Source organism: Cibotium barometz, chromosome 47 (genome assembly GCF_041138505.1).
Source record: "Cibotium barometz isolate CiBa-2024 chromosome 47, ASM4113850v1, whole genome shotgun sequence".
Taxonomy (NCBI): Eukaryota; Viridiplantae; Streptophyta; class Polypodiopsida; order Cyatheales; family Cibotiaceae; genus Cibotium; species Cibotium barometz.
This window is the reverse complement of record NC_141092.1, coordinates 47,411,389-47,435,466: the sequence shown is the minus strand read 5'-3', so window position 1 is coordinate 47,435,466 and position 24,078 is coordinate 47,411,389. Positions and strand designations below refer to the sequence as shown.

Genomic DNA, 24,078 nt, shown 5'->3' with positions numbered 1-24,078 from the left:
TCTTCTTCTCTTCTCTTCTTCTCCCTTCCTCTTCTTCTCCTTTTCTCTTCTTCAACTCTCTTCTTTCCCCTTTTTCTTCATACACCATCCTTCAATGTCTTAAATCTTTCTCAATTTCTATTGTAGAGTCCTTGATTGAACCACTTGTGACATCTAATCAAGCAAAATTGGCATAATGCCTCACCAAAATAAAGATAGTTCCCCGAGATGTGTGAGAAGACATCATTTTTTCATCATTACACTGTTTTTTTAGATGGCTACTATAAGTTCTTTAAGTATTTATACTTTATGAAATCATTGATTTTTTGAAACCTCGCGGTTTCTTAGCCGAGGGATGATGAAACCTTTCAAAACAAAACCCGAAAAACCTCGAAACCAAAAAAACCTCGAAACGTTTCTTGTGACTATGCTCGCACCTAAGAAGAATTTCCTAAGGGGGGGTCAAAGGTACCTCTTACCTATTGGAGGGTGTTGAGGGATACCTCTACCTATTGGAGGGTACGCCTCTACATCCTCAAGAAGCTTCTCGAAAAATCAAACTCCAAGGTGGCAGATATGAGGGCCTGACTGCCAATCCCGTTGCTGAGGATTTGGAGAAAGATGCTGGCAGTTAGAGGCGGCAGCCATACTGGGAGACAACTGTTGTAGTATAGGGTGGCGACTGCTGTAGCACAGGTGGTGCAGTCAGCGACAACTCTGGGTGGTGGTGGTAGCACGAAGGTGGCCTAGGTGGCGCAGCCGGGTGGTAGGCGGCTGATGGGGAGGATGATGAAGCTAAAGATGAAGACGGTGATGTTGATGATGATCTCCACACACTTCATGCCAAAAGAGGAGCACAAAGTACCTTTTTATACTTGGGGAGAGTCTTACTTTTTGTCAGAAAAGCTATAGTGCTTTACTCTTGTCTTTTTGATTTTATATTTTAATAATAATAAAATATTACACGTCCTTTGCCAAAGTTCTTGATTTATTGCCTTTCTAGCTTCAAGGCCTTGCTTTTTAGCCTTGGAGTTGCTTTTTGAAAAAACGGCTTTTAGCTTTTCGATCGGCTCAGTCTCCTCTTTCCAATGGTGTCCTTGGCTTGCGGTCAACTAAGTTTGACTTTTTGCTTTACATGCTTTCATCAATTTGTCATGTGTTCGGGCATGAGTTCCATCATGTGAATAAGAGCTAGGAGGGCCAAATAGCTACATTCTAGCTGTCCTCAATTGTGGAATAGAAATGTTCCATATGTTCCAAGTACTAGCCCCATCTGGTGATTTTGTGCATCTGGTCTTCCCTCATATATGTGGTGTCTTCTGCTCATCTGGCAACATCTCTATGCCTTATCTTTGACGGATGTCCTTGTTCTTGATGGTACATCTACAAGGCTTGCTACATGTGTTAGATATAATAAATGTATACTAACCTTCCGCAAAAAACTAGACACAAGCCAGTCAACAAATAAGTATACATCATTTGCGTCTACTGGGTACTCTAGGTACTAGCCAGGTAGTCTAGAGCCTGGTGGACTATCACATGCCATAAAATCCAAGCATTGTCCACACATCAAAAACATTACACAAAGTCAAAGAAATTCAAACATACATCGGTATGTAATGCATAAGTAATGATCCTCTTGTTCATGGATTGTCCTGTTTGGTTTCATCGAAAACCATGTTGAGCTATCTGGCTCCCGGGGGAAACCGCTCAAGACCGCCCGACTGTGAAATCCAATATAGTCATCTAAGCCATTTGGTCGCAATGACCGCTCGACTGTGAAATCTAATACAGTCATCTAGGTCATCGGGTCGCAATGACCGCCCGATTGTGAAATCCAATATAGTCATCTGGGCCATCTGGTCGCAATGACCGCTCAACTGTGAAGTCTAGGATATCTGGCATTGTTGCCGTTTGGTGGGTCATTTGGAATCTTTGCCTCCCATATACAAATCTTGCTCCTTGGGCTATCGGGCATCGTTGCCACCCAAAACTAGAGCATGTGCAGTTAACCATTACATATACAAAGAAGAGGACTAGAGGTACAATCCCTCCCTCTTAAATTTGTCTTGTTCACAAGACGTCTATGCCTGCACTTCAAATACATTTAGACCAACCGCTTCCTCATAAGCTCGAAGTATCTCTGGATAGTCCTTGAAGTACTTTGCTGGCATCCATTTCGCATCCAAAGGCGAGTAATTCTTAAACTTCAAGAGGAACTTTCTAACCATTGTCTTTCCTCTTTTTCTCACGGAATGGAATACAATCTCTTCCGTTTGCAAAATTTTTTCTTGTTCTTTCACTTCTTGTGGATCCTCTAATACAGGCTCCTTTGGGGGTAGTCCTGTTTCAATAGGCTGACATGGAAGGCATTATGTATCCTCCAATGATCTGGAAGGTCCAATCGATAGCATACATCGTTTATCTTCTCTATAACCTGAAAAGGTCCATAATATCTGGGGGCAAGCTTGGGTCCTTGTGCTTCTTAGCTTTAGACTTTTTGAGTCTAGCTTTTTCGAATCTCAATAAGACCCAATTTCCTTGTTCAAAAGCGACTGACCTTCTATGCTTATTTACAGCTTTCTTTTGCTTGGCTTGAGATGTCTTAATAGCCCTTCGAACCTATGCAAAAGCTATATCCAAATCTTGAACAAACTCCTCCGCATGGAAGATCTCTTCCTTGGTCTTTAGAATGGGCAACAACAATGGTTTGCCATAGATAATCTCAAAGGGAGCTTTGCCTGTCGAGGAATGAACGGTGTTGTCGTAAGCAAACTTAACCAAAGGCAAATACTTCTCCCATTGATCCTTTGATTCGAGAGCATAACACTAGCATATCCAAAATAGTGAGCTCAGTTGGCAATCTCACTTTGTCCATCTGTTTGAGGATGATAGGTCGAAGAGAAATTCAGCTTTCTTCCCATATTGTCAAAAAGAGCTCTCCAAAAGAAACTAGTAGTCCGAGGATCTCTATCCCCCACCATGGATTTGGATAATCCATGGTGCTTGAAAATTTGCTGAATAAACAATCTTGCCATATGCTTTGTGTGGATGGTCTTCTTTACTAGTGGGCTTGCTTAATGAATCTATCAATAATAGTCCATATTCCGCATTCCCAAATCCCGACTTCGGCAATCCAAATGTAAAATCCATAGCAATACTTTCCCATGAAATGTTGGGGATTGGCAAAGGTTGCAACAATCCTGCGGATTTTTGGTGATCAAACTTGACCTTTTGACAAATCAAACATTCTCTCGAACATATTGCTCAATGTCCTTTCTCATGCTAGGCCAATAGAACTAACTCTCGGAAGCTTGAGTTGTTGTCAAGATACCTCTGTGCTCCATATAAGGTGGAGCATGGCATTCCTCCATTACTTTTGGCCTCAAGTCTTTAGTTACACATAATTGGGTTTGCATCATAAGGAACCCTTCCTTGATAACATAAGAGGTCACCAAAGTCTCCATTCTGCAATCTATTCCAAGTATCTTTGAAATCCTCATCTAAGATCTTTCATCATAGCGAAGTCCATATGATATCCCATAGAAACTGCATGAGTCATGGGTCTCCGGGATAAAGTATCTGCTACTTTGTTATCTTTACCATGGGTATGTATAATTTGAAAATGAAATTGGGCCAAATAACTAGCCCATCTTATTTGCTTTTCGGACATGAAATACCTAAGACTTTGATGATCCGTCTTGATAATAAACTTGACACCCATAAGATAGCGCTTCCAAATATTTAAGGCATGAATGATAGCCACCAATTCTTTCTCATATGTAGGTGTGGTCTTTTTGTCTCCTTGAAGTCTTCGACTCTCGTAGGCCACAGCATGGTTCTCTTGATTCAAGACTGCTCCAATGCAATCTCTTGAGTTATCACATTCTACCATAAAAGGCTTTGATAAGTCTGGAATAATCAACATTGGTCCTTTGCTAGCATAGAATTTTAATGTTTCAAAGGATTCTTTTTCAGCGTTGGCCCACCCAAATCCCACGACTTTCTTTGTCAAATCATGTAGTGGACTAGCTACCACGGCAAACCACTTGATGAAGTTTCTATAGTACGAGCATAAGCCAAGGAAACTTCGAACTGCATGCACGCTAGTCAACTCTGGCCATTCCATAATAGCCTTGACCTTGTCTGGATCCATCCTGACCCCTTCCTTGGACACTAGGTGGCCCAAGTAGTGAATTTCTGACAAAAAGAACTCACTTTTCGTGTCGTTAACATATAACTTGTGCTTCCGTAGTTCCTGAAATACAATAACCAAATGCTTTTGATGCTCTTCCTCAATTCTTTGAATGCACAATAATGTCATCGAAGAAAGTAGTTGCAAACTTTCTATGTGGTCGAATTATTCTTCCGCAGTTCCTGAAATACAATATCCAAGTGCTTTCGATGCTCTTCCTCATTCTTTTAATGCACAATAATGTCATCAAAGAAAGTAGCTGCAAACTTTCTATTTGGTCGACATATTCTTTTCATCATTCGGTTGAAGGTAGGCGCGGCATTGGTAAGACCAAAAGGCATCACCAAATACTCTCAGAGTCGAAAAGTAGTCTTGAATGTGGTCTTGTAAGAGTCCTTTGGAACAATCCTGATCTGATGGTAACCACTCTTCAAATCAATCTTGCTAAAGATGGTGGCTCCATCCAGTCTATCTAGGATGTCGTCAATCCTAGGAATAGGAAACGTGTTCTTCACAATGATCTTGTTGAGAGCCTTGCAATCAATACACATACGCCAAGAACCATCCTTTTTCTAAACCAATAAGACTGGAGGGCAAAACGGTGATGAACTAGGTCTAATCAAACCCTTTTCCAATAGCTCGTTCACTTGCTTTATAATCTCCTTCTATTGTGCTTGATTCACACGATATGGAGGTGTGTTAGGAGGTGAGCTTCCTGGTATGATGTCAATTTGATGATCTTCTGATCTCTTTGGAGGTAGCTCTCGTGGAAGACTATCTGCAAAACAATCTTCATATTTCTTTAAGAAATCTTTCCTTTCATGATTAAGAGTTGGGAGTGATGCACATGGTTGATGAGTGGAATAGAATTCCCCTGAACTTCTACATCAAAAGTTACATATCTCCCTCTCTCTTGTGCTGTATTTTTTTCTGCATGCGTTTTTGCTCGTGTTTCCCAGATCTGGTCATCATCTCCGCTGCGTATTTTGACATGGTATCAGAGCCTAGGCTCTAGATAGTTCTTGGGATTTGTGTGAGCAAGAGGGGGACTGTTGTGTGGCTGATTGGTGGACTGTACGGGACTGTTCGGGAAGAGGAGAAGCAATAGGACGGCGGGCTGATTTGCTGGACAGCCACTTGCAGGTATTAGTTCTTCTTTGTTCCCACCCACCCACCCTTTTCAGAGTACATCCCCGCAATGGTAGATCTTCTTGAAATGGCCGAGAGGCGTGTGAAGATCTCGACACTCCCCACGTTCTCGGTGGACCGTCAGTTGGACGGGAGCAACTACGGCATATGGAAGGTTATGATGGAATCTGTTCTGGAGTCTTACGACCTCGCAGATTTTGTCGTTGTTGGTATTCCACGGCTGGAAGTAGAGGAAGGGGAGTTACCGTCAACCCGAAAGGACCGGGAGGCTCTGACACAGATGTGGGATCGTGTCAACGCCAGGGTCTGTCCGTTTATCTTTCTGAACTGCACACCGCAGGTGATCAATCATGCAAAGCATATGACGCTGGCCAGAGGTATATGGCAGCATTTGGCCTCTCGTTACAACAGGGTATCGCCCATGAAGAGGATTTCCTTGGAAGTACATATGCGGGTTATGAACCCTGCAAAGTCATCGACGATGCGGGAGCATATTAACAAGCTGCAGGCTCTTCAGCAGGAAGTTCTTCAAGCTGGGAAGGAGATATCGTTAGAGGACATGGCCATCACGTTGCTGTCACATTTGTCCTCTTCGTACTCAGCATTTTACTCGTCTTTGATTACCAGTGGCAGGCTCAGCACCATCACGTGGGAGGAGCTTGTGCCCATGGTCCTGGACCAGGAGGAACGATTCACGAACCCTCCTCAGGGTGGAGGTTCGGAGGCCTTAACTGGCCAACGGACGAAAGGCCGTAACACGGGCAAAGGGAAGGCTTCGTCGGAGAAGTCTTCTGAGAAGAAGACCGTTACTGACCGCGAGAAACTAAAGGCAGAGAGGACCTGTAATGATTGTGGCGAGAAAGGCCACTATTGGAGGCAGTGTCCCAAGCGGAAGATCGAGAAGGGTGAAGATTCCTCAGCAGTAATCATGAAGACTCCGGCTTTTGTGCACCTGGAGGTGATGGACACCGATGTTTCATTTTCTTCAGGCAGGGAGGAGATTGGAGGACTTTGCACCGTAACAGGTGTTGATCCTTGTGAGCAGTGTGATGCCTCTTTGACTCAGAAGCAGAATGGTTCATTGATCTGGTTGATGGACACCAGATTGGATGGGAGCTTCCTGATGTGGTAGTTGAGCTCATGGTTGCGGATGACTCTTTGGGAGGTAGGATTGCGTTTCCTGTGGTGTTTCTGCGGCATGCGAAGAATCATGGACTCTTGTACACAGGAGGGGGATTGTTGGATGGAGTCCGACTCCACGGTTGGAGTGACTCAGTTTGGGGAGGAGATCTGGACACGAGGAGATCTACTTCAGGCCTAGGAGCAGTTTTATGGAGCAGTAAGAGACAGTCATCTTTTGCCTTGTCGAGCACAGAGGCAGAGTACCAGGCTGCTTGTGATGCTGCTTGTGAGGTGGTGAGGATGCAGAGGTTGCATTGCAGGTTTGGGCTTCCACTGGAGGAACCCATGGTCATCCAGAGGCACTTTGTTCGTGAACAGATCGTTGCTGATGACATCTTGCTAGAGTTCTGTTCGACGGAGGACAATACGGTGGACCTCTTCACGAAGTCACTCTCTCAGGATTTGCTCAGGCGGCACCCCAGCTCCCTGTGGTTGGTTTCACAGCCAGGAGCTGAGAGGGGGTGTTAGAAGTCATCTCCTGTCTAGTTTTATACACCAGGGCCTTTGTTGTGGGTGTGACCGCCCTTATGAGGTGTTTTATCATTTTTCCCCACTCTCCGCATTTTTCCCCTATTTTTTCCCATTTTTTCTGTGGCTTGGGAGGCAGCCCTGAGGTGGCAAGAGGACCTAGTAGCTGGCCGATTGATGGCACTGGTCCATGACTCCATTACTGAGATGGCCGACTGCCGACACCTGGCTGACTGGTTGTTTTGCTGGTCGTGGAGATTCAGCACCAGTCGGCTGCCTGTAGCACAGGCCGACTGGTCTATGGGGCCATATAAATAGGCCCCCAGCCCCCTTGCCAGTTTTGTATCATACTCTGGGATCTTCTTGTGTATATAGAGCAGAGTTACACGCCTCTATCTCCCTCTCTCTTGTGCTGTATTTTTTTCTGCATGCATTTTTGCTCTTGTGTTTCCCAGATATGGTCATCATCTCCGCTGCGTATTCTGACATTGCTCCCTTAAAAGGAAACCTAATCTTGTTTCCAGCCCAATCAATGGCCGGATCTATCTTCTTATGCTAGGGCATACCCAAAATTACATCACAATGTGTGACTTTATCTACAACAAAGTTCTCATGGTCCACATAGTCTCCAATCTGTAAACGAAGCTTCCCCAAAATAGGGGTCACTTCTGCTGACATTCTCTCGAAGGCGACACCTGCAGAAATAGGGGCTCTGAACCTATCCAGAGGGAGGTTCATAGCTTCAACCACTGGGGGATGGATATAGTGGTGGGTAGCACTAGTGTCAAAATGGATAAGCACAGGTTGGTTTGCCACTTTGTCCCAGGACTTGAAAAGTTGCCTTCTCTCTGGCGGTGTATCATCCTGATGTTGAAGTTCCTTTGGCAATGCATCGGTTTGCGGCGGCTTGGCTTCTTGGCTTGGCTTCTCAGGACATTTTACAGCCATATGTTTCTTCTTTTCGCATAGGAAACATTTACCTTCCTTGATATACTCTTCAAGTTGCTTGCGGGATAGCTTCTTTCAGTAAACTGGAGGTTTATTCCCACTCGTCCTTCTTCTCCCGTGGTTCGTTCCTTGATTGAGATCCTGCTTTAAACCTCTTCTTTTGGGATGGATCTGGATTATTGTTCTTTGATTTGCCCACCATCCGAGGCATGTGTAGGGCTTCAGCTTGTAGAGCTTTTGTCTTGTGCTCCTTTGAAGGTTTTCGGTCCCGCCATGTAAACTGCTTGCATAAGCTTAGGTTGCAATCCATTGACAAACTTACGCATTTCCATTAGTGATGTAATGGGAGGAAATTTTAATGAGACGACTGAAAAGCTATTAAGGGAAGTTGCCACATTCTCACCGACTTTTTGCTTTACCTCATCCCATTCTTTTTGCACATCTGCTTCAAACTTTGCGGGAACTTGGAAGGAACTTCTTGTTGACCATGGTCTTGAAATCGGTCCACAACTTTGGCTCGGTCCCATCTTGCACCACCATTAGCCACTAATTCAAGGTGGCATCCTTCAAATGCATTCGAACCATACGAAGCTTGGACTTTTTAGAGAAGTCCTCGCCTCCAAAAGCGGCATCAAACTGTTTGATGAAGGATAAGGCTTTTTGGGTGTCCCGCTTTCCATAAAAGACATCGTACTTGACGCTCTTCTCTCCCGGCTTGAAGTCCACTTTGCCGGTTGTAGAAGGCTCCTTTACCTTCTTTTTCTTTTGTTGGTCCGATGAAGCTACATCCGAGAGAGTGGGCCTAGGGATAGCCTCCCTATTTCCTCCATGAGAAGCGGAATAGGTAGCTCCTTGTGCAATAGTGACTTCTTTGGCCTAGAGATGAGCTTTGGCAACTTCTACTCCTTTGGCTTCGACGGCTTGGTCCTTGATGAAGTCTTCAAACATCTGAGCTCTTCTATGGGCCTGTTCTTTCTTGGCTTCGTGAGAGATTCAACCACGTGTCCAAGAGATATAGATAGAGAGAGAGGCGAAAGAGAGAGAAGGGTGTACGGATCTTGCACAGTACACCACACTGAGTGGGGAACATGCCCCGTCCGCTTTCAAGAATTTATTCAGGAACAATCCATGGGCTTTTCCAAGCCACGACCAATACAATCAATGAATACAATATGTCAATATTAAACAAATATGTTGATGTAGAAATCTGGGTCGAAGTTCGTGTCGAGGCACAAGATCTTTGATGCCGAGCACACCACAAGGATGATCCACAAGAGTCTCCCCAGGGTAGTACTAATGTTCAAAGTCTGAATCAAATCCCAATTCTCAAAGATGTCTAAGGGAACTCAATACCCAATCTGTAGGAAAATCCTCAAGAAGCTTCTCGAAAAATCAAACTCCAAGGTGGCAGATACGAGGGCTCGACTGCGAATCCCCCTGCTGAGGATTTGGAGAAAGATGCTGGCACCTAGAGGTGGCAGAGGCGCTGCATAGGGCGGCGGCAGCTCTGGGTGACGGTGGCAGCACAATGGTGGCGTAGGTGGCACAGTTGGCGGCAAGTGGCTGATGGGGAGGATGATGAAGCTGAAGATGAAGACGGTGATGTTGATGATGATCTCCACACACTGTCTGCGAAAAGAGCAGCTCGAAGTACCTTTTTATACTTGGGGAGAGCCTTGCTTTTTGCCAGAAAAGCTATATTGCTTTGCTTTTGTCTTTTTGCTTTTATATTTTAATAATAATAAAATATTACACATCTTTTGCCAAAGTTCTTGATTTATTGCCTTTCTAGCTTCAGGGTCTTCCTTTTTTGCCTTGGAGTTGCTTTTTGAAAAAGCGACTTTTAGCTTTTTGATCCGGCACAGTCTCCTCTTTCCAATGGTGCCCTTGGCTCTGTCAAAATGAGCAGTGGAAATGAGACAAAGTACTAAGAGCAAAAAGTACATAAATGCAAGAGAGGAGAAGGTTGTATAAACTCTGCTATATACACTTGAATCCGGTACAAAACCGGTGTGGGGGGAAGAAATGCTATATATACATGTAGGGGAAGCCAGTCGGCTAGTAGGAACTGGGCCGACAGCCCCTGAATGGGCCCACGACTAGATAATATCCAGTCGGCCAGCAAATAATCAGGCGGCCAACTCATAATCAAGCGGCCAACATAAAAGTTAGTCGGCCAACACAGGTCAAGCGGCCAACTCATACAGCCCCCTCACGACTAGCAAAACTAGGAAAATATGGACAATGAGGAAAAAAATGGAGAAACTCCTACATGGGTGGGCACACCCATAACAATGGCCCTCACTTCCTACTGAGTAATATGGTACAGACAGGAGGTGACTGCTAACACCCCCTCTCAGTTCCTGGATGTGGAACCAGTCCTAGTGAGCTGGAGTGTTGACGGAGTATATGCTAAGGTAGAGGCTTCGTGAAGAGGTCCGCCACATTGTCCTCCGTCGAACAAAAGATAAGCAAGATGTCACCAACCAAAATCTTCTCACAAACAAAGTGATATTGTATCTCTATGTGCTTGTTCCGGGCATGGAAGACCGGGTTCCGAGCAATAGCTATACAGCTCTGGTTGTTGCACCGGATGACCGCGGGTTCCTTCTGTGGAAACCCAATCTCGCCAAGTAACCTCCGCAACCACACCACCTCGCAAGGAGCACCACAAGCAACCTGACACCGACACTCTACCTCAGTAGAAGACAAGGTAATAGTTGGCTGCCTCTTGTTGGTAATAGTTGGCTGCCTCTTGTTGCTCCAAGAAACCGCTCCTGAGGAGCCAAGGGTGAAGCCGTATCTTGAAGTAGATCTCCTCCCTAATCAGAGTCACTCCAACGTGGGAGATTGGCTTGGTCCTTCGCCCCCCCTCCAGTGTTATAAAAGAGTCCAAGATCCTTAGTACCGTGCAGATACCGCAAGATCCACAATCGTGCGTCCCAATGAGTCTTCAAAGGTGTCTGCATGTATGAGCTCAACAGCCCCACCAGAAAACTCAAGTCCAATTTGGTGTTTAGTAACCAAATCAATGAATTGACAAGCGTTGTCGAGATTTCGTAATTATGTAGACAAATGTTCTAATAATTTTGTGTTTACATGCAAAAAGTTCTATTTAGAATGTCTTTTGAAAGAAGTTAACTCTTCTACTCAAACGTATGAAAGTAGCTCTCCCTCCCTCCAAGACTGCATTGCAAATAATGACCATTGTTCTTTTCTGGACCTTAAGATTTCTCAATCTTCTGTTGGTTTAGGTGTAGATATATATGATAAACGTTTACAACCCGAGGATTCCAACTTAAATATCATAAGAATGCCTCACTTCACTTCTAACATTTCTAAATAACTAAATATGGCGTTGTCTCTTCCCAGTTATTTAGATTCTCTCATATTTGTTCAAACAAGTTTGCTTTTATTACTCAAGTTTGCCAACTCATCAATTTGCTTGTGCAAAAGGATTGTCACTACCAAGCAAAAAAGGAATGTCAAAAAAAAGTTTCATACAAAAAATGCAAAAATGATAAGTTTAGAATATACATGAAAATATATATTTAGGCCATGGCCTAGGCTGTGTATTGCTGGGCAGAGCGCTGCAGGCTGTGCACAGGGCAGAGATGGGTGAGGTGGTGCAGGTCAGTAATATAGACAGAGGCAGCGCAAGTTCTTCAAGGCGGCGCCAACTGATAGCGTGTTACACAGGGTAGCGCTGCTGCAATATAGGTGGCGGCGCAACACAGTAGAGGTTATAGGGCAGAGGCGCATGAGTCTCCTCCAAAATTTCCAATAAATCTTTCTATTTTCCACCGTGAGGATACAAGCTTCTTATATACTTTGGGGGGGGGGGGTTCCATGCTTTTGCCTTGCCTTGCTTTTTGCTTTGCCTCTTGCTGATGATTAATTTTCTTGCTTTTGCTTTTGTTTGATTAAATATTAATAATAGTCAAAGTTCTGGATTTGTGCTTTTACAATCTTCAAGGCCTTGGAGCTACTTTTTGAAAAAGTGGCTTTTAGCTTTTTGATCTAGTTCGATGTCCTCTTTCCAACGGTGTCCTCATCTTTTTGGTCAACGAAGTTTGACTTTTGCTTTTTCTTGCTTTTTGACCAAGACGGGTGCTTTTTTCGATGCCATCATTAGGAACCCTGAGTCCATCATCCTATCCATGTGTCCGGGCATCATAGTCACCAGAAACGTTTCGGGGTTTTTGACGTTTAGGGGTTTTTGGGGTTTCGTTTCGGCCTTCGGCTAAGAACACCAAGGTTTCGTTTTTATATATATATATATAATATAATTTTGCATTGCTAAAGTTCCAAACAATAGGAACTTTTAACATTTTTTTTTGAGAAACCAAAAAAATTAGGAGTTTCTGAAACGTCTCGGGATTTCTCACTCCAGAAATGCGTTTTCATGTGACTATGCCAGGCATGAGTTCTATCATGTGAAATAGAGCTTGGAGGACCAAATAGTTACACCTTTCCAAACAACCTGGCCTAGCAAAATGCTTACGAAACTCCACCCGCATGCCAGTCTTGCAAACCTCGTGCACTGACAAAAGATGAAAGCCAAGAGATGGGACATAAAGAACGTGGGAGGAATGCTTCCCCCCTCTGCCATCGGGAACAATCTCTAGCCTGCGCTCACTATGCATCGGGATAGTGGACTGGTCACCAATAAAGATGTGACTTGTTTTTGCCTTCGAAGATCGTGTAGCAACTCTCGGGAAGGAGTCATGTGCCTGGAAGCACCACTGTCTAGAATCCACTCCCGAGTATCCCCAACGGTGAGACCAAGCGCCTCCCTACTCGAAGAAGATGAAGCTCCGGTGTCCATAATCTCCAAGTGCACAAAAGCTAGAATCTTTCCGGTTGCAGTTGAGGAATCAACACCTTTCTCGATGCTCCGTTGAGGACATTTCCTCCAATAATGACTCTTTTGGCCACGATGGTTACAGGTTCGGTCAGTCTGGCTTCTTCTAAGAAGACTTTGCCGGTGAAGACTTCCCTTTGCCCTTGTTGTTGTTGTTGTGGCCTTTTGACCGCTGGCCAGTCAAAGCGTCAAAACCTCCACCCTATGGAGTGCTCAAAAACCGCTCTTCTTGGTCCAAAACCATCGGCACAAGCTCCTCCCATGTAATGGTGCTGAGCCTCCCACTGGTGATCAAAGAAGAATAGAAAGCTGAGTACTAAGGGGATAGATGAGACAGCAAGGTGATGGCTAGGTACCACATCTGTTGGTTTTGCTGTTGCCGGAGCCTGCACTACATCTGCTTCATCATCATCGGCTCTCTGCTCCAGCACACCAGCATTTTATCTTCAGTTCATGGGGACAACAACCCTCTTTGCTACATAGAGTACATCATCGTTTTTCTTCTACAGTTTACCTTGGGACAGCAGCCCACTCTTTGCTACAGTGTATCATCATTTTTCTTCTAGAGTTTACCTTGGGACAGCAGCCCTTTGCTCACCATCTCACATCACTCGGGACGGCAGCCCTCTCTGCTCTTCATCACCCTTCAAGTACCGCAACACCCTTGTCACACCAGTCTGCATCACTTCACCTTCTGCTGCCCACTACCACCTCGGAGTGCCTCTGCATCCATTGACGAGAGCCTTCAACACCGACCACCTCTTGCAGTGCCTTTGCCTCATATCGACGCGAGCCTTCGACATCGACCGTGCTTCAGCTCTGACCTTGTCTTTGATTCTGTACTAGTTTTCTACTACTCAGAGTCACCTCACATCAGAGGACCTCTTGTACATATTTTCACTCACCATCATACATACACTCGCTCATCCATTTCATGCTGTGTTGTTTTGCTCTGATCTTTCGTTCATCTGGTTCTTTGGACTTGCCTTCACATGGTATTAGAGCTATCGTGAGCAAAGGGATTGAAGACCCTCGAGAGCACACAACATGGATCGTCTATCCGCACTCTAGGAGGACCAATTTTTCTCACCAAAAGTTGATTCTCCAAACTCTGATCTGGACCACAAGGAATGGGACTTCTTACTCAGAGGAGAGCCCCGTCCAAGATCTTACTTTGGGAGACAATCAACCCATGTACATCTACTCACCTTTACTATCTTTGCCATCGTGATCTCCCTCTTTGACTTTATCAGACTTTGTTCTAGAGGGGGATACATTCCTTCTGCCAGTGTGTCAGTGTGGGACCTTGGCATCCTTCTTTTTTTCTCATCTTCTCTCATGGTCCCCTTTTTTGGCCTGAGAGGGGGTGTGTGAAAATGGCATTTTATCCAGCCCTAAAAAGGAGTTTTTACTGTATTTATTTGATTCTATTCTTGTCTTTAGTGTCTTGCTGCTGGCCAACTGCTCCTTGCACTGGGCCGACCAGCAGCCCACATACTATATATAGAGTCGCCTCATCATTCAGCATCTTGTACCACTTCATAGACACATCAGGTACCACATCTACTGGTGTTGCTGTTGCCGGGGCCTGCACTACATCTACTTCATCATCATCGGCTCTCTGCTCCAGCACACCAGCGTTTTATCTTCAGTTCATGGGGGCAGCAGTCCTCTCTGTGTAGTCTGCTACACAGTACACACCAGCGTTTATCTTCAGTTCATGGGGACAACAGCCCTCTCTGCTACACAGTACACATCAGCGTTTTATCTTCAGTTCATGGGGATAGCAGCCCTCTCTGCTACATAGAGTACATCATCGTTTTTCATCTAGACTTTACCTTGGGACAACAGCCCACTCTCTGCTACAGTACATCATCGTTTTTATTCTACATTTTACCTTGGGACATCAGCCCTCTCTGCTCACCATCTCATATCACTCGGGGCGGCAGCCCTCATTGCTCTTCATCACCCTTCAGGTACCGCAACACCCTTGTCACCAGAGTCTGCATCACTTCACCTTCCGTTGCCCACTACCACCTCGGAGTGCCTTTGCATCCGCTGACAAGAGCCTTCGACACCGACCACCTCTTGGAGTGCCTTTGCCTCACATCGACGCGAGCCTGTCATTGACCGTGCTTTAACTGTGACCTCGTCTTTGCTTCTGCACCAATCTTCTACTCGGAGTCACCTCACATCAGAGGACCTCTTGTTACATATTTTCACTCACCATCATATATACACTCACTCACCCATTCATGTTGTGTTGTTTTTCTCTGATCTCTTGTACATCTGGTCCTTTCGTCCTTTTGCCCTCACAGTACCTCTTGCTGAAGAGCCTGAAGTGTTGATGTGCTCCAGCATTGTCGAAGACTTTGCACGATTCATCACTCACATTTGCAATTTCCAAGGAAATCCTCTTCATGGGCGATACCCGATTGTACAAAGAATCAAAGTGCTGCCAAATCCCTCGAGCGAGCGTCATGTGTTTGATATGGTTGATCACTTGGGGTGTGCAATTAAGAAAAATGAAAGAACGCACGCGGGCATTGACACGATCCCAAAATTGTGCCTGAGCCTCCAGCTCTTTCTTGGTGGATAGTGAAAGCTCCTCATCCTCCAACTCTAGCCTTGGAACTCCAACCACAATGAAATCAGCCAAATCATAAGACTCCAAGACAGACTCCCATCATTACCTTCGAGATGCCATAGTTGTTTCCGTCCAGTCGTCGTCGGTCCATTGGGAACGTCGGGAGGGTGGGGATCTTCACATGTTTCTTTGCCATCTCGAGCAAATCTACCATCTCGGGGGTTCACGTGGTCTTGTGAAGGGAGGGAGGGTGGGTGGGGAAAAAATTATGAAGAAGAGGCTGCACCTCGATGCAAGGTGGCTGTCCAACAATGATGCCGCCTTCTACCTTCTTCTCCACGTCCCGAACAGCCCAACAATACTCCAATCAGCACTAAACGCAGCAGTACCGAATGCTCTCACCGTCTCCAAAGCTTCAAGCCACCGGGGGCTCTGATACCATGTCAAAATGAGTAGCGGAAATGAGACAAGGTACTGAGAGAAGAAAGTACAGAAATGCAAGAGAGGAGAAGGTTGTATAAACTTTGCTATATACACTTGAAGTTGTACAAAACTGGTGTAGGGGGAAAGAAATGCTATATATACATGTAGGGGTAGCCAGTCGGCCAGTAGGAACTGGGCCGACAGTCCCTAAATGGGCCCATGACTTGATAATATCGAGTCGGCCAGCATAAAAGCCAGTCAGCCAACACCAAATCAAGTCGGCCAGCAAATAATTAGTCGCCCCTCCCCCCGCCCCCTTGGACAATGAGGGAAAAAATTGAGAAACTCCTACACGGGCGGGCACACCCACAACAATGGCCCTTAGTCCCTATTGAGTAATATGGTACAGAAAAGAGATGACAGCTAACAGGCTCGTGGTCAACTAAGTTAGAATTTTTGCTTTTCCCTGCTTTTTGAGCAAATCTGGTGCTTTTTCCTGTGCCAACTTCATGAACCCTGGGGGGTCAAAGGTACACACCTCTACCTATTGGAGGGTGTTGAGGGATACCAAATGAAGTGGATGTAGAAGGAAGTCGAGAGGCTTCAAATAGAGATGGCTGTGCTGCCTTGGTTGACTTATACGTTTCTTTATGTTTTATGAGCTTCCAATGCGTTGTACTTTTAACAAAGGAAGGGTTGGCAATGGCAACGTGGAGCTCTCTTATGAACAGCCTTGTGAGCGAGGCAACCCTTCGTAATAAGAGGGCACATGCAATGGGATGTGTTGATGTAACCTTGTGTGATACACATTTGTAATAAGAGAGCATTTGCAATGGAATGTGTGGAATGTAACCTTGTCTGGTATGCAACATTTGCACATGCAGGTTATGTCACCCACATTGAATCTTGCCATGCAACCTTGAGCCCAAAGGAAAAAAGAAATTTTGGCATAAAATTAAGTGTCTAAAGTTATTTTTAGGAAAAAAATTAAAACGATAAAAAGCCTTATTTTAGCTCTTTTTTGGGATGTAAATATGAATAAATTGTATGTTGGTAAGTATTAAATGGCTTGCATAAAAAATAATCATGTAAAAAGATCTTGAAAATAGAAATGTTGGAGCTACACTTGTATATAAATGGTACTTTGTAAATAACTTTGATTGGGTATTAAATAAATAACATTACCTTGCATTACATAATTAGCATTGAGTTGGAATTTAATGAAACCAGATAAATTTCCAAGCCCCACAAATTGCCATTGTTTCAGGGAAAATTGATTTACCCAATTTCGTTTATGAGCTATGCTTGTTCACGTGCAATGCAGGAATGAGTGGGCTGTAATTTTTGGGGCAAGAAACGAGACGGCCATCGAGTATGAACAAAACAATACAGAAACACGGCTAAAGACTTGTCAAAGATCATCTTAAAAGACAATGTGTGCATAGTGAATTCGGGATTTGATGTTGCCAAGAAGGTTTCGTAGGAGTAGAGGAGAAAAATGCCCCATGATCCCATTCCCTAAAACAGGGAGTACACTTAGATTGTGTAGACTTGGAATGACCCTTGGATAAGTCCCCATGTATGGATAATTTCTCTCTAGATGATGCATATCGATTGAGTATAGAAAGTCTGTGAATTCATAGCCTCTATGCATATGGCTCTCCAAATCTGCTGTGTCATGATAATGAGGTGAGTGGGATGTCATAGCACATAGTTTATACTATGCCTGATGGAGTTGATAATTTGAAGCTTTGCGAATAGACGCCCATGGAGTCAAAATCGCCCCATGTATGGATAATTTCTCTCTAGATGATGCATATTGATTGAGTATAGAAAGTTTCTGAATTCATAGCCTCTATGCATATGGCTCTCCAAATCTGCTGTGCCATGATAATGAGGTGAGTGGGATGTCATAGCACATAGTTTATACTATGCCTGATGGAGTTGATAATTTGAAGCTTTGCCAATAGACGCCCATGGAGTCAAAATCGCACTTTGGTGTTTGTTAAGTTTGGGAAAAACCTAAGCTTTCCATTGGTATATTCACTTTCGGTGATCTTTGCTTCACATTCGAATAGGGAATGGTTTACTCTGCCCATTTTTTTCCATTACTAATGCATGCATTTGTATGGGAGGTCATGAGTGTTGTGATATCCCATGCTACTTATGTTGAAACATGAACATTGGAAGCAAAAGCCTCCTCATCCCTGGATCTGCTGTTGGATTGTCTGCAACAAGTGAAGATGTTGGGTCCTAAGAGAACTGGGCTTCAATGGTCATATTTGGGAGAAAAAGGCGAGACAGGAGAAGATGGATCTAAATCACCTTCCCACAACAAATATCTAATGCTTTTGTGTATTTGTGAAATAAAATTTAATTGCTATAACAAAAATATAAAAGTTGTTGCATAGCGCACACCAGCATAAGCTTGCAATGGACCCATCACTTCCTGAAGATTGCAACTCTGCAAGCCTAAACTATGCTGCCAATCAAGGACACAAGGCTCAATTAACATCTTTAGGGGGAGGGCCACTTCTCATAAGGGTGCCCTAGTTTGTAGGGTCAACCAGAGACATTCATCCAACTCCTCACCTTAAAAAGACCCATTACCTGGGGTGCCACCAGCACTCCGTGGTCAATGGCCACGTGGTCTCTTTCTTTGGGTGTCTATCGCTATTTTCTACTAGTGTATAGCAGATCTGTCACAAGATTCTTGGCTGGTCGTTTGACCAAGGTGGGACTTGGCTGACTAGTTTTGCAAGCTGGGTGGACAACCCTGTCCCTTATATTTTCAACCCCCCCCTCCCCTCCACTTCCCTTAGTGTTTTCTCTTCCTCTCGCTGCACATGATTAATGTTTGTGGTGTGTTCCAGCATTAATGGCTCCATGATTAAAGTTATTGTTTTTTGGTTTCTTTGTCTACTCTCAGGTCTACAGGGCTGGTATAAATTAAGTTTTTGTTAAGCTTTTCTTCTTTCCAAAATGACTCTTGTTTCTATAACTGCTCCAGGATCTTATGATGGGAAGCTGTTCAACAATGACTTTACCGCTCTTTCCAAGGAAGAGCAAGATGCACGCCTTTCTATGGTCAAAGTCTCGAAGCATTTTCAATGCTGGGAACATGTTGAAGGAAACTTGGTAAGAGGAGATAGAATTGTTGTTTCGCTTGAGAGAGAGAGAGAGAGAGAGAGAGAGAGAGAGAGAGAGAGACTTGTCTGGACTGGCTACTATTTCTGTCCCCCCTCCCCCCCCCCCCTTTTCTTGAGTTTGTTTGTGTTCTAGCCTAGCTGTTGGCCATGAGGCGTGTGTACATTACCTTTGCATAATATTACGTTCTTACCTTTACGAGAGAGAGAGAGAGAGAGAGAGAGAGAGAGAGAGAGAGAGAGAGAGAGAGAAATGAAATGAAATGTTATATTAACGTCTTCAAAAGGCCATAATGACATATGAGACCAAAAAGTTACATCATGTTGGATCTGATACAATGTCTGGATAAAAAACCAGAAAATGAAAAAATAAAGATGCTACTACTGGCACCTAGAAAATGAAATTGGAACTGGAAGGTAAACAGAAACCCTAATAGGGTGTGAATATAGTGAAGGGGGGGGGGGTACGCTATGGAGGTGAGTGGAGTACAATGAGGGGATACAATATCATGCGGGACGGGGGGTACACTATGGAGGTGCCTCCATCTCATAATACGTGCCGCATCGGACGCTGGCGGATCTCCTCAATATCCTCTGTGGTCAGCACCCTGATTGGGGCATATTCGGCATATCCTGGCCTCAGCTGGTATACCTCTATATTGGCCAATCTCAATCTCAAGCTGGTGTGAGGATGTGTGAATCTGACCAATAGCACATCGTACTGCATGAGACAAGTGTACATCCATGTAACTGGGTCTGATCACAAAACCATCTGCTGTGAGCTGAAGAAAATGCTCTCTGTAGAAAGCCATCTTCGTGCCCAGCTCCTCAGTCGGCTGTATCCATGTCCTCCTAATGTCCAGCTGAACTAAATCCTGACGGATGAGTCTGGTAATCTTTGTCCGTGTGAGAGGGTGCCTCCAGAGAATACTGGAAGGGAGGCAATCTGTCCATGCTAAAAGCATGTGCCTGGAACCAAGATGTCATTTGTCCATACCAACAAGCCGTGTCTCCCTGTAAAGCTAACTGTCGCGAGGACTCAAGGGTGAGGCGTGCATACCTGTCTCGAGGGAGATCCCACAAGCCATGTATGTAGGAGACTGATCTCGTAAGAGCCTCAATCACCAGAGGGGCAGCCGCCAGCTCTGCTCGAATAATCTCATGAGGTACCACGGCCTTGGCTCTAATAATCCTAGCAATCATAGATACCAAAGGCCTCTCCATACCTCTCCACCCGCCTGCGCTGTGATGGCCCACTGGAGGTCCCCATATCTGCACTCCATAAAGCATAGCTGATGTCACTAGAGTGTCAAAAAGCCAAAGTTTCGTTCGAGGTTCATGAAACTGAACCTGCGAACACATCCTCTCCAAACCACCCAGGGCTGCATGTGCTCTAGTCAATCTAGTCTCTGCTGCTCTCCTCATCAAAAACACTGGCCCACTGAATACTACCCCAAGATATGTATATACATTAGTATACTCCACAATCTCCTACCCATATGTAAATGTGGGAGCTGATCGCCTAACCCACTGTGGCGTGGTGTTAAACACCATAACCTTGGTTTTGCCAAGGTTGACAGACAATCCACTATCATGTGCAAACTCATGTAAAGCATCCAGATGACGCTGCATTCCCTCAGGGGAGTCAGAGATCAACACAATATCATCAGCATATAACATTAGTGGGATCCATGTACCTGCTAGCTGGGCTCCTCTGTCCCCCAATCTCTCAATGTAGTCAGAGGCCTCATCCACATACATACCAAACAATGAAGGAGATAACGGGCAACCTTGCTTCACTCCTATAGTGGAGTGAACCAAAGTAGAGACCCCCTCTGGGGTGCATACCTGTCCTGCAACTGATCATATAAAGCCATAATCCCCCATATGAGCTCTGTGGGTACCCCCATCTCCTGTAATCGCCTCATCAATCTGGCTTTGGGCACTGTATCAAATGCTTTGCGGAAGTCCACAAAGCTACAATAAATCCGTCGCCCATGCGACCTGCCCTCCTCAATAATGGCCCGCAGAGTCAAGATGTGGTCAAGAGTAGAGAAACCTCTCCTGAACGTTGCCTGTCCCTCTGCTCGAATGCCCTCTCTCTCTGCCCATCTACTCAACTGCTGCTCAAGAATGGATGCATACAATCGTGCTAGTGTGTGACCAATCATAATAGTGCGATAATTCCCTGGCTCCATAGGGTCCCTTGACTTGAAGATAGGCACGATGGTGGACCTACTCCAAGTCTCGGGTAAGCCTTCACACATAGCACGATTGAACATCACTGCTAGAAGCTCTGCCAGCATGTCTCTCGCATGAATAAAGTGCTCAGCAACCAATCCATCATGATCATATGCTCTCCCAGTCTTCATCCTATCAATGGCCTTCCTTACCATCTTTGCGGTAAAGAAAGTACATGTCTGTGGGCATGGTGCTGGCGGGTCAGGAAAAGGTGTCTGTCCAGGAACTGTATATAGAGATGCTGCATAACTACCCCAGATCTCTGTAGAAGTGATGGCCAAAGCAGGGGAGGACTCATGAAACAAACGCCAAGCCTCCCTCGAATCCTGGCTCAAGAACAGCTGGTATAATTCTTGCTCTAGCTGAGCAAGGAAGGCCCGCTTCTTCCTTCGCACAAGGCGCCGGAAGGCAATACGTGACTGTTGGTGAGTAGTGACTCCCAAAGCAACCTCCCGTTGCAGTCGGGCTCTTGTCTCTCTGCACTCCTCATCATACCAGCTGTTCTGGGGGCATACACCTAGAACGCTGTCTCTGTCCAGGCTAAGTATGTGGATATGCCTCTCTCGTTGCATCCTGTAAAGTCTCTGTCAGTATATGGGTCAGCTCCTCCAAAGGTCTCCCTGGCTCCTGTGTGTACAGACGTCTATAAATCCCATCGCTGTAGACAGCATCAGTCTCTGAAGTAAAAGTATATCGAGTGTGATTTGCCCCTCGTGTCCTCTGAGCTGTGGTAAAGTGAAAAGAGATGGTCAATGTCAACAATGCATGATCCACTACTACCCCAATGGGCCGAGATCCAACTGTGAAGTCCTCAATGCATGGAACAAAGCTCGGCATAGCCATAACATAATCCACTATGCTAGCACCATGTCTATGTGGAAAGCAAGTAAATCCAGCTGCTGACGGAAACCTCTGCAAGCCATTAAGTATGGCCAACCCATGTGCAGTCCCCATATCTACCAAATATCTCCCATACTCTGTGCACTCCACATCCTGTGAGTGTCTGTCTAATCCCATATCCAGAGTGTCCAGCTCTCTCAGCATCTCCTCTGAGGTATCATAAAAGGCTGTCTGGCGGTTGCCCGTGCGGGCATTAAAGTCCCCTAACAGGATGATGTCTCCATCCCTAGAGAACTCCCATATGTCATCATCTAGCAAAGAGAAAGGAGACTGCCCTCTAGGTGCTGCATATGTCGATGTACTAGGAGCAAAATAGCATATGGCAATATACAAGAATCTGCCTGTGTCGGCCCTCAGTCTCACCCACATATATCTGGCCTGATCATCTCTCCGAACGATGTGTAGAAGCAGTTGCAGCTCCTCCCTGAAAAGAACTGCCACCCCCCCTATTCTCTTCTACTGTGTACCGATCTCGTCCCTACTCTGCAAGCTGTCTCCCATCTGTATCCTGTCACCTGTGGCATCATTTGATCAAGGGCCTGGTGAGTCTCCGAGTAGAAGACTATATCTCTATCTCTAAAGTTGTCCTCAAAGGCACCTACATCAAGTCTGAGGGATCCATTGCAGTTCCAGGCTGCCAGCTTTAATTTGGTTCCATAGGTCTCGCACTATCATGTAGAGCGTCGCTCCACGATGACTACCCTCCCTTCTCCATAAAATGCTATCTTTCCCTTTTCTCTTGCCGCCCTAATCTCTGGCATGACTTCCTTCATATGTGCAAGCTCTGAAAGAGTAAGATCGTCACCAAGAAAAATGCCTGTATTCTTTAAAGTGGGTCGCCTCTTCAAGAACTCCTTCTTCGCCTCAATAGAGGGGAAGCGAAGTATGAGAGCTCTTTCCTTTGATGTTTCCCCGTTGCCTCCGCTTTTTTTGCCCACTCTCCAGGCTTTTGCGTGTGCCGGACTGTCAATCCCCATCAACACCATAAGCTCTTTCACCTCCTCTTCAACTTTATCCCCGTCTTTAAGGCCGGTAATCCTCACATGCAAAGCACGTGTACGTCTTCGTTGTTCCTCTTCCAAAGTAATGTTAATGATTGTAGGTGTAGGGGTTGTTATCTCCTTACCTTTACCCTTCTTGGCGACCTCTATCCACTTCTCCGCTTCATCCATCTTCCTTTGAGTCTTGGTGATGACTTCCACCCATGAGGAAGTCTTTGCTTTGTGTTGCTTCTTTTCTTCCTTAATTGCCCGTACTTGTTCCTTGATAACCTTGAGCTCTTCTATCATGGAGGGCTGAATGTCACCTTCTTCAAGTCCACCATTTGCCTTAGCCTCTGCAAGCTCCCTTTGAAGAGAGAGAAAAGAAAGAAAGATATATTAAGCGTCTACGAAAGACGCAATGGGCCTATGAGACCAAAGTGATACAATGATGTCCATGGCATACCTCATCATGGAATGGAAAATAAAACAGAAAGAAAACATAAATATAGCTCTCTCATTGGGGTGATACAAAACTGTCCATGGAAACTCGTCATGGAATACTAAGAACATAAAAACATGGGAGCAACATCAGCTCTGAGTAGATGGTATACCACTCTCCAAAATGTCAAGCATGGGGCTCACGATTATGGCCGAAAGATCTCCCTCAGCTATGCCACATGGAAAGGTAGGTCCAGAGCAGCTCGTGGATGTTCCACAAGATCCACTTTGTCGGTATCCTCCACCTCCTGGGTTGATGAGACCAAACAATAGTACAATGAATCCATGAGAAACTTGAGTTATGGAAAAAAAAACTGGAAAAAGAAAAATTTCGTCATCTATTCTGTAAACATGTGATTATGAAAATGTGTGGCTAAAAGCTTGTGATGTGGTACTAGTGCCATTCAGAGATAAAATGCATGGCCCCCTATCAATGAAGGGAACGAGTCACTCTGTCTGGGCTGTGCACTGACCTCATATGGGCTCTGTGTATCCACCGTCTGGGGGAAGCATTT

The 24,078-nt window shown here is 45.1% G+C and overlaps 1 protein-coding gene across 1 annotated transcript in view; it reads left to right on the top strand.

Moving 5' to 3' along the window:
* Positions 1-24,078, top strand: part of LOC147611778 (uncharacterized) — a 66,111-nt gene that overhangs the window by 3,692 nt on the left and 38,341 nt on the right. Inside the window, exon 2 of the mRNA XM_086784836.1 lies at positions 18,806-18,933. Coding sequence (XP_086640962.1) covers positions 18,806-18,933 — 128 coding nt within the window. The remainder of the gene's footprint in view (positions 1-18,805; positions 18,934-24,078) is intronic.